General features: G+C 35.7%; 1 protein-coding gene across 2 annotated transcripts in view; it reads right to left on the bottom strand.

Moving 5' to 3' along the window:
• LOC106172458 (neural-cadherin) overlaps positions 1-11,740 on the bottom strand; it is a 44,421-nt gene extending 32,681 nt beyond the window's left edge. For both annotated transcript variants that reach the window (XM_013553184.2, XM_013553185.2), the window contains exon 1: positions 10,056-11,740. In XM_013553184.2, the coding sequence (XP_013408638.2) occupies positions 10,056-11,277 (1,222 nt within the window). In that variant the 5' untranslated portion in view covers positions 11,278-11,740. The remainder of the gene's footprint in view (positions 1-10,055) is intronic.
• Positions 11,741-12,058: the final 318 nt, after the last annotated feature.

Genomic DNA, 12,058 nt, shown 5'->3' with positions numbered 1-12,058 from the left:
ACTGGCTGGTAATATAAATAAAAGAATGATGGGCCAATTACTAGTTGACAGGTCTATTCCCTTAATATCCATGGCATACATTTAGTAAATGTACTGTTCAAGCATGTATAGATGTGTCACCAAGTGATGAGTTTGAGTTGAATTTAGAGGTGCATTTTTACATTTCTAATCATTGAAATATAGAACTATTACATGCAAATCAATATCACAAGGATGAACATTCTGTTGCATATTCTTAAAATGTTTCAAGTATCTTTCATATCTGCCTACTACTAAAAAGTCAGGCTAATGCAAAGCATGCCATGCCAATTTTCATTTAAATAAATGTTTTATAAGTAGCCAACTTCTGACCTTCCGATGACTCGCGGTGTTAGTCTGTCCACACCTGGGGTCTTCATGCTTAATTGAGAAAAATCTAGATTAAAGCAACTGTGACCCAGGGGGTGGCCTCAGGTGTACATCTTGCATGACACCCTATTTATTAAGGAAGAATTTTCAAGCCAATCCTATGGCAAAATATACAAAGGCACAGACAGACAGATACAGGTGTAATCTTAGGGGAGCTGAGTGATCTGTGTTTTTCACGGATTGATTTTTTTTTTTTTTTGCTAATGGTTTAAATTTATTCTTAAACTGTAATTGCCTGTCTGTTTCTTTCTTATTTTGACAATCTGACATTTATTTAGACAAAACACATAAATATTTAAAAGCTCTTGTCTGAAAGCAAGCCTATGCTTATGCCAGAGTGCATCTTTAGCGCAGGTGTTATAATTAAAGATGTGCACTTCAAGTTCCACTCTCCAGATTTTTTTAAATTCCACAAGGGGCACAGCATTTTTTACCCTCTCTCACACACGCATGCACATAGGCATGCACACACGCACATCATACTGAATCTATACAATTTTTACTGAATGACCTGAATCCCCAGTCAGTTGGGGCACTTATTGCACTGAACTGAGCCTCCATTCTAATCGGTCCTATAAACCATAAATCTCGGGCAAAAAAACTGTCAATCTATTGACGTATTGTAGACTAGAAACAATTTTAGTTTCCAAGCTAATATGGACACATCTCAACACAACACAAAATGGTGGAGTCACATTATTTTCAACACCACGCTCCATTAGTCTGTCCATCTGCGACACATTGAGGCACTTCCAAAAGCTACTTAGGATACTCTAGAGATGGACAAATTAAGTTGCAGATTTTGGACCATATGTGCACACAAATCAGCTTTGTTCTCTACAGTCTTCTCCATTTTATAACAAGGTCTATTATGATAAATTTTTACCATATATTTGAAAACAAAAATAAGATATAGATGGTTTTTTTCCAAAGTGTCTTCTTCTGATCAATATAAATTTTAGGTTTAATCAATTTTTAGGTTTTATCAATTTTAGATAAATATCCTCTGGGCATTACATCAAGGCGCATTTACAGTCAAGATGTGTCAGATTAAGTTAGTCCCAATTTAGCAGACTATGTATGTTAACTAAACAACTTCTATAATAGCAAGCAAGTCTAAGACCAGGACTCCGTAACTCGAAAGCATTGCGTATAGCGATATCACATAGAAGTTACAATACATGTATTATATGGGGCAAGTATGGGTGAGTTATGGAACCCAGACACTTTTGCTAAGTTGCAATGCGCAATGCTTTTGAGTTACACGGCCCTGTTCTCCAGCCTTCCTTCTCCAATGTAATTGAGGTTTGGATCACAATAGTAGGGTCTGTTCAGAACCAGATGACATGCCAATGAAATAGGATATGCACTTGACCACAACCCCTGCCTCCCATGAGGGCTATCCTTGCAGGGGTAGAGCAATCAAATCTCAGCATGCTTTCAGGTGGGTCGAACATTTGATCAACTAGTTCTGAACAGACCCTAAGAGCACATTCAGAACAGATGATCTGCAGACTTACTGATCTGCCGACTAAATATGCCCGACCCCACTTAAAAGTGATACTGCTGATTCTCTGATGGTCACCTTGCCCCCATAACGGCCGTCGCTGCAGGGGTCGAGCAATTAAACCTTAGAGCTGAGATTTAATCTGTTAGCCCTCCAATCAACTTGTTCTGAATGCGCTCTAAGACCCCATTCCCAGAGATTAGATCAATCCAACTAGACCGACCTAACTCCTTGGGGGTTCATGCTAAAAAGCTGTCAGCCGAGCGGGCACGAAAGTTAATTACCCCCTTACAGCTTGTAGTAGGTGGGACGGACATTTAAGCCAGATTATCTGACAGTAATCTAGTGAGACTCCCCGCGGTGATAGATCAATCTAAAGTTGTGGGAATAGACCCTAAGATTCAGAATCTGAGTTCTCTCAGTTCTGATGTGTGGATCCATGATTGAGTCAATTAACTAATTTGACAACTTGGGAGAAAAATAGGCCAGTTATAGTGAAACATGAGACTGGAAGAGCCTATATTTTTGTACTATGGATTTCAGTTAATGGGGCAATAAAAAGCCAATTAAATTCATCTCATTAGTGAGACATAAAAGAGCATTATGGTCACTATGTGGTGTTACAAAAGATGCATTTGCCATCCTTTGGGAGTTTACTGAAAGTGAAATCCATATAGTTTGGTGTTATTATACTAAAGACTTATTGTGTGATATTGATTTTACTCCCTCAATTATTTCCGACAATCTTTTGAAGATCATTTTGCTGCTTCAAAACCATGACTGAAAATGGTACATTCTGATGTAACACTGAAAATAATGTTAAATTTGATTTATTTATATTTTGCAAAATTTTATCTTTATTCCACAATATTTCAAAACAAGTTGTCTACCATCAAAGTACAGTATTGACAAGCTATCCAAAACTGATTGCCAATTTTGTAAAGACACATTAGGGACCTTCTAACAAGCAGAAAGCAGACAGTGGGGTTTCAAACAAACTAACAGAAAACTGAGTGAGAAGAAACCCAGGTGACTACCTTAATATTGCTCATTTCTAAAGTAAGGGCACTCTTATCTGCTTAGTCCCCTCTTAAGTGTGACTCATCTCTTAAACCAGGTGGCACAACACTGCAATATACTCATTATATTTTGTATGACAACACAATAATTATCATGAAACAGAATGTGGTACGGTATGCTACAACACTTAAGACCGCAGAATGAATTGCACTGATTATGCCCTCCCCCAAGATGTTCTCTCATGGGTACAGCGCTCTAAAGGTATGAACTGGTGAATCCCTTTTGTAACACCTATTTCATAAAATAATGTCCACATGGAGTATTCCCTTTTCACAGTTACATATTTTTTAGCACTGGAACAACAGAATCATGGCATATCAAGGTCGCAGTCATCTTAGACCTTTGCTAACGTGTCATTTTTTAGGATGGAGATTTGTCAAAATTTTCCATTGGCTAATTATGACCAATTATCTTTTCAAATTGGCATAAATCACTACCCCTAACTGCAAAATTAGGCTGCATTTCTGTAATTGTACTAACAGGTTTCCGACTTGCATGCTACTGGGAATTCCTTAACAAGTGTCTAAATACAAGTTACTACTAAATCTAGCAGTATATAAACAGATGTTAAAAGTGATTTTTCAGTCGGCAGGCAGACTTTACAAGGAGTGAACTTTACCCATCCACTTCCAAGGAGAAGATAGCAAATCAGGCTGCCTTGTTCAAATAAATGATAAAAATATACCGTATCCTTTATTTAATCTACCAGTTACTCATTAACCAAAGATGTTAACTTTGAAAGAAGCTTTTGACATGTTTTTTTAAAATAAATCCACTTCTTTTCTTGTTTTTTTTTCTAGTAAACAGCACACAAATGGACTGACCCTTAATTTTTCCAACTACAAAACCTGCCACATTACACCGTGTAGGAAATATGTACAAGAAACTGTTTATTATTTTTAACAACAGGCTGCCTTCACAGCTTGTGCTACTCTTCTTGTTACGGAGCAAAAAATAAAACATTTCATATCAACAAACAATTTTGCCCTCCTTCATTTCTCTCTCTCTCCACACACTCACAGTTTCAGTCATTGTCTTCGGACAGTTGCTTATTTTTTATTCAAATGCCAATAAATTTCATATTTATCAACTAATACTTTAAATCCCTTAAACTTTCATATCCACTATCTCCCTTATACATTTGGTCAACAATTTTCAAAGGCATAAATAAGACCAAATAATCAAATCAGAGAAACTGATAAAATATATTATATTTATCCAATAAAACCACATCTGAGAGAAGACATGATATGACGTTAATTTTATTTGGTTGTCAAAAGTTCATTTTCTTACTCAACTCTGATAACTCATTAAGACAGTCAATATTCAAAGATGCTTTGCAGGAAAAATATTTTACTAGGATGAATTTCCCATGGGAAACAAAATATTGGGTTAGGGCATAACCAGGTTTGTGATCTGCAGTAGGAGAACTATAACAAGTATTGATTTTGGACTTGGAGATCAGGAAAATACTCAGACTCGCTCTCTCTCTCTCTCTCTCTCATGATACCGTTACACTTTCTAACTGGTACAACCCACAATTTGACCCATAAATGATATATGATTAAACATGTTCAAAAACAAAGGAGCTGAGGTAAAATAGTAATACTGGAGTCAGTAATTTGACATTTATCTTATTTCTTAAATTCTTTTCAGTAACCTGCCCATATCAAGTTGTGATTTAAAAATATATGCAAATATATTCAAGCCTGGTTGGTGACAATGGTCAGTTTGAAAATAAATTTAAACAAAATATGATTTATTTCCAATTACTGGCCAATGTGAAGTGATTTAGAAATAAGTAGAATTTCTATCCTAAGAATATATTCCATTTAAAAAAAGTTCAGCATTTTCAATCACTTGTAGTTTGTCTAAGCATGTCATCAAATAACTCTAATCCCACAACCCGCTATCTAAGAGAAAAATATCATTAGGCTCATGTAATAGACATGTGTAATATCATGAAGTCCGATTTCACATGCAGACACAAAGATGGGTATCGCCAAGCTCAGTAGCTGCAGGCAAGTGTTTTGTGCTGATTCAATTTTGTCTGTTTAAGCGGCAAATAGTGCCGTGTCCTTAACCAGTTGGGGCTTGATAGACATTACATTTGGTCTGCTACTTCCAAAGACGGGTTCTTCAATTTCCAAATATCGATTGTTTACAAAGCACTTGCCTTTGCATCAAGTTTCCTTCTTAGGATATAAGCATTTCACATTTATATAAAGACGATGACAAATAAAGCAGATTGTTTTACTTCTATTATTACCAACTTCAGATCCAGACGTTCTTACCATATTGATTGTGACCTCAGATACACAGATATGCCTCAAAAACCCAGACACATTTGCTTAACAAAGACATTCACAATCTCTCCTTTCTTGGTGCTATAAAGATAAAAGTGCAGATAACACAGGTAATGAGAGTCTTTCACAAAGTCATGACATTAATGTTACCTTTAATGTATAGGTATGCTGTAATGAACCCGACAAGTAAGAAAGACGCCATGATCAACGCCACTGTGACTCAATTTGATCTTTTTCAGGGTTCTGACTCCATGAAAACTCAACTTGAACATTTTCATTATTCCGACAAGAAAGCCTCAAGTTCATCATTTTCATCATTCACTACACTAAAAAAGGTTTAATTAGATCATCCTCATGGTTTTCACTGCACAAAATAAAAAGAAGAAGAAAAGCAAAGTGATTAAAGGCCCCTTTCATGTGAAATGTCTGCTGTGTCTGGCCCAATGCACTTAAGTTCAGGGAAATGATTAAATCTGACAGAAAGTAGTACAATGAATACATGCAAAGAGGTCCACTTAAACACTCATCATTTTTGACACTTATGAGAATGATAGAATCGCTCTTTTAATCACTCAGAATGAAAAACACTGAAAATGACTGGCCTTTTTAAAAAAAGTATTTCCTGACTTAACAGAAAATTTAGAAGATGACAAACAAGTGTATCAAGTCAGTGAACATCACCTTTTTATCATCAAGTTTTGGTTGGATAAAAAATGGTGAGATGACCATGCGTTACCAATATGTTAATTTACTCTGTAAACGTTTTTTTTTTTTTTTTTTTTTGAGAGAGAGAGAGATGAATGCAAAAAGGAACAAAAGATCTGTTGCCTTATTGTTCCCTTGTACAACAATCTTGTTCAACATAAAACTAGTGCTGGAGAAGGCTCCTGACCCAAGTATCTGCACTTACTTAGCTCAGATCAAACAGAAAATAAATGCCACCACATTAGGTTTGGGGGCCATACTTTGAAAGACATGTCAGACTTATTGATTTCTCTCTTTTCTAAGCAAACAGCCCCATTTGTTGGACTCACAAAAGAAGTTTGCCAGCTTCGTTTGGAACTGAAAGGGAGTGCTACATTAATCAAACGAAAACCGTTGGAATGTGGAGATATCTTTGAAAATATTGCCGATAAAATGTTTTAATTTTCTGTTTTTTAACAACACCAAATACCTCACCTGACATTATGGTTTAAATGCATTTTTAATGGCTTGGGCCAAACATTAAGAATTAACATCACGTAGAGTCACATCATTTGAATACCTTCCTCCTACGGCTTTATTGCCGAGTACTTTGAGCATGAAAAATGACACAATCCATTTTAATCCTCAACATCATGGTTTTTTATATCATAAACCATTCCACAAAGGTATCCTTAGTTGTCATTCACACATAACAATACACAACCCTCTTAATCAGATGTCGTCTGTGATACAGGCCACAAATATTTTCCCTTTCTATTGTAAGAAAGGTATATTGACATACAGAAGGAGGTTTGTTTAAAATCCATTTCAATGACTCATCTAACAGGGGCACAATCTTAGCACAGTCACAAATACTATTAAGCATGTTCTCACTCCCCCTGAAATATGGGCCATTTTGTAATATACGATTATTGCTAAAAAATATCATAAAAACAATTATCAATTTGTTAAAAAAATACCATAAAAGCAAAATTTACCACTGAAATTATAAAGATATTTGAGAGAAAAGTTAAAACAAACAGCTTATTCGATATATTTGCAGACATTTATCAAGTTGCATGGTAAAGATGTGTCGGCATGATAAACTCTTGTCGTACAAAGATTTCCTAAACACCTGCCTGCTCCACTTTGATCTGGAGTTAGATCAAAGCAAAAGACATAATAACAGGCTTTTTCACAGTATATCAGTATTCATCTTTCTTTTATGAGAAACTGAATAGAAAATACATTTCCCTTTCACATGGTTCAAGGCGTTGTTTAATGTATCAAGTAAAAATACTTTAACGCTAAAATAAATGGTTTGAAACAGTCAAATGCAGCACAAATCCATATTATAACCTGTTTTGCATGCTACAGCAGTAGAAAAACTCCACCAAGTTGCCCACTTATCAGCTTGTATTACAATACACCATCAAACATGCATCAAATATTTCAAAACATGCTAGCAGTTAGCAGAATGGATAAATAATTTGCCATCTAGGAAATAGAATGGTGTCTTTTTTCTGCAAGATTGCTGTTGTTCATGGTGATAATGATTCCTGAATTGTTCCTAATCAGAACATCAATCAGAGTGGGAGACCTTCATGGCAAATTGATGCATGTGGCTAGATTTCTCTAACTGCAAAATGGATATATTCCAAACAATGCCAGGGAACAATTTTGTGAAATGCTAAAATCTTTTTTCAGAAATATTTTCTTATATAAAGAAAATGGAAATAGTTTCAGAATATTTGCCTCTTCATCAATGATACTGCTAAATGTGTTCATTTGACTTTTAAATAAATAAACTAAATAATGAAATTGCTCAAGAAAATTACAGAATAAATGTTGAAGACTTACTGCAGAAAGGGTCATAAAACATGACTTGCCCAGGTTTATTAATACATTATTTCAGTTCATCTGAAAGATTTTAGTCTAGGAGCTTAATTTGTATGTATGGCCATTTTTGGATAAAACAATGTATAGACACATGACTATAATTATTTGTCCAGTATCAAAATGGCATTATTTTCAAATCCTGAAGGTATTCATGTCTACAGAAGAAATATTTTAAATTTGAATATTTCCTTAAGTTCCAAAATAATTGTTTGCTAAAACTTATTTAATACAGAAGATTTTTCTAAGAATAGAAAATATAAAACAAAATATTTTCCATCAGCTTAAAATTCTTTCATTCCTCGGCATGTACACACCAGTCAGAAATAGAATATAAATCTATATGCTCTAACATCAGTAAATGATCGTGAAAAATAATCCGTATTCAAAATTACTGAAGAGCAGAAGTGAAGCACTGAATCTCAAAAATGAGGGCTTTCATCTTAACAACAGATTTTTTACACACTGGAGGAAATAATAGGAGAAAGTTCTCGGATGTCAGATATTTTTATGTCAGGGGATCTCTGCCCAATTGAAAGTCACCTGCATGCTGTCCTGGCTCAAATTGACGCTTGGCGTAGTAAATAAGGCAGTAATTTTGATTCAAAACCAAGGACCTTGAGGAACATCTAGGGAGCAAGTGCCTGGGATGCTACTGGCCCTGATCTATAGAGGTTGTCCACCAAAGGGGAACAAACTAAATACAATTTTCAGTATTAAGTACTTTACCCAAAAATACTTCAAATCTAATTTCACGTTCCTTTCCCTTATTTATTTTTTCAAATAATTTTTTTAAAAACTTGTCCTTGCCACACCTACATCTCAAAAATATCAATATAGCCACTAATTAAAACATTGGCAAATATTCACTGTTTAAAGTAGTATTCAAGTTTTATTATTATTTATTTATTTTGCAACACCCATTGAAATCTTGTATAACTAGCATTTGAATCAACTTGCCAAACTGGATGATGACATTACAAGTGTGAAAACATTTATTTATGGCATGTTGGGTAGATATATTTCACACAGTTGTTTTAATCTATATGGTAATTAATTTGGCACGAGAGAGGGGTACCATTCTGCTTTTGAAACTGTTACATAAAAAAAACAGCCATATAAAATCAAATAAATGAAAAAACTGGCCTGGAAAAAATTCTCAGCCTCAGATCACTGTTTTGAATTGTATTGTGGCATATTGTGAGGTAATTGTGGTTACATCCTTCAAACACATTCACTCATAGTTCACTTCCATAAAAGCGGTGATTAATAGAAATAAATACCCAGCTCAACAGATTAATCATGAATCCTGACAGAGCTTGATAGACAATTTTATTGCTGTAGTATTAGATTTGCTTTACAGTAATGGTTTGATGAAAGAATGCAGTTTTTAATGTTCAGACCAATTGCATTTGATTCACCTCTAATTGGTTTGCTTTAAACTTGTTTTAAAGGATGTATTTCACAAGCTATCTGTTAACCTTTTAAATGGGATGCTCAGGTGAAGTGATAAAATATAAAAAATATTTATTTGTCCATGAAATAAAGATAAAGCACAATTTTTTATGGACATTTCTATCCCTGCAAACAGAGAATTAGATGAAGTGCAATAGTACTGTAAATATATCAATTTTCCTCTTTTCAAAGAATCTGAAACAATGTCAAATATTATGGAGGTTTATGATGATCTAGGAAGGGGGGATATTTAAGAATGGTCCTTGAGAGATAGACTCCACTGTGGTCTAAGATTGTCAGTATTTTTTAAGTGTCAAGAGGTCCAGGTTTTGTCGTTAATATTAAGAGAAAGATTCTGTCAACACTTGTCACCTGTACTCTTTATGGAATGTGGATATTACCCATATTTTCATAAAAGAAAAATAGCTTGTCCTGGCTAAAAATTATTTTTCTGCATATGACAGACCTTTCAGACTAAATAATAATAATAATAATAATAATAATAATAATAATAATAATAATAATAATAATAATGATGATAATGATAAATATAACAACAATAAAACATTGAAGTGACCATCTTTAAAAGATTTGCATTTTTCATACATATCAAAATTAAACCAATCATCAGACTATAATTTTCATTCTATAAATTACCACCCTCTCATTCAAGCACATTCACAACAAATAATACACTATTTAATCAAATAATAACTCACCATCTGAAGATGAGCTGTTGACAGCCACAGTAAAGCCTATATATTTCTGTGTTGGTTCATCATAATCCAGTTTCTGACCTGGTTGCAGTGACACGTCCCCCGTAGTGGGATTAATGCTTAGAAGAGGCAAGATATCGGGTGGGCCAGAGAGATAGAAACGAGGATCTGGAACGGTACCAGTGTACTGTAAAGTGAACAGCCGCCCAGTGGCTGTTTCAGCGGCAGAAGTGGTGAATTCTGTAGCGCGTTTGCTGCGCTGATGTACCTCAGGTTTGAATTTGAGTGAACCTCCCCTAACTTGTATTTTAACAAAGGCAGAGGTGCTATGTTTGCCATCACTAGCATAAACAGTATAGGAGTATGGGACGGGGTCAAGATTCTTGTTGGTTTTAACAGTAATCTCTCCTGTTTTGGGATCCATTTGAAAGTTGACAGAATAATCCATCGAGTAGGAGATAACATCTTCATCAAGATCCCGCGCTTGGACAGACAACACAGGGCTACCTGTAAGCGAATTAACAGAAACCACTCCTGCATACTTCTCTTGGGTAAATTCTGGTACATGATCATTTTCATTGTCAACATTAATCCTAACATTTGTTTCTGCAGTTTCTAATTCCCCATCTACTTGTGCTTTGATGACGAGATCATAAAACGCCTTGGCTTCGAAGTCGAGAGGCACTGTGGTAAAGATCTGGGCAATTCCATTTTTGGTTCCAAGTTGGAAGTTCCCAAGATCATTACCAGATCCAATGGCATACTTGATATTGTCCAAGGCCTGTCCTTTAAAATGTGCTTGTAAGCTATCTAATCCAGACACCAGAGCACCAGCCGGCTGGTTTTCACCGACATGGCCAATGTAGGACGCCTTGGGGAAGACTAAAATTTCTGAATAATTTTGCACAACAACATGAATAGGCTCTGTCCATGAGTTGGAGCCAAAGCTGTTGGATACTACTAAAGAGAAAGCTCTGTTGATAAATTTCTCCACTTTCTCCAAAGTGATCACTTCCCCTGAGCTTGTTATGTGGAAATAGTCTTCAAATTCTTTGTCTGGGCTTTCCAAACCAAAGCTCTGTCCTATATTCCCGACAGTGGACACAATATATCCTGGACGAACGTTGCTAGGAACCACAGTCCGCTTCACAACCATGGAATGTACAGAAAACAGGCAGAAGGCCAGTAAGACTAACCTGGCCGAAATGTTTATACTCGTCGCCATGTTGGATGGTAAATTAGGTCATCCAAGCTTGTCAATTTCTTGACCGGTGGACGTTTTTGATTTTCCCTACAACAGGTTTTTACGCGTTGTACATACTTAGGAAATCACTGTTCTTAACAATTCTTATCCCTAAAACCTTCCACGAGATTGCAGGGAATCATACACCTGAAACGCTTCCGCTGAACTGGGAATGAGTCAATCCAATTGTTGCTCCAATTTCCGACTCTCGAGTTTTAAATTCCTCAGTTGATATGTGTACGGTGTTACCTTTAAATCACGATCGCAGCACCTTGATATATTAAAGGTAGATTCTTCTTTTTTCTCCTCCTGTAATTAAGGCTGTTGATTAGACAGAGATGGGGTAACAAGACTGTTAACAGTTCTTCGCTGTCCCCCTGCCAATGCACCTCCCTATCCACGTTTGAAACACACACAATAACCGTCTACTCATTGCAAAAGCATTTAATCTAAGGCTGTTACTTGTGTGGGCGCTACTCCCTCCGCCGCTGGCATAGCTGTTTCCTCATTTATATCTAACTAGGACTTTAGATGCTGAGAATGAAATAACTTTCGAATATGTGATGTATTTATCTGTTAATATATATTTTGAAAGAGTATACTTTTTATTGAATATGAGACATTTGGAGTAAAATTTAAATCTCTGGACACCGTTTGAGCTATTGAAATTGTGCCCGTGTGCTCAACTGACGCATCGGTGCCATACTGATATGCGCATGACATACCTGGATTGGTGTGTAACGCGCACCTGTACAGTCATCCG

This window comes from Lingula anatina, chromosome 4 (assembly GCF_051362555.1).
Source record: "Lingula anatina isolate TDL-2025a chromosome 4, LinAna3.0, whole genome shotgun sequence".
Lineage (NCBI taxonomy): Eukaryota > Metazoa > Brachiopoda > Lingulata > Lingulida > Lingulidae > Lingula > Lingula anatina.
Note: the sequence above shows the minus strand (reverse complement) of the source record. Positions and strands in the feature narration are given on the sequence as shown.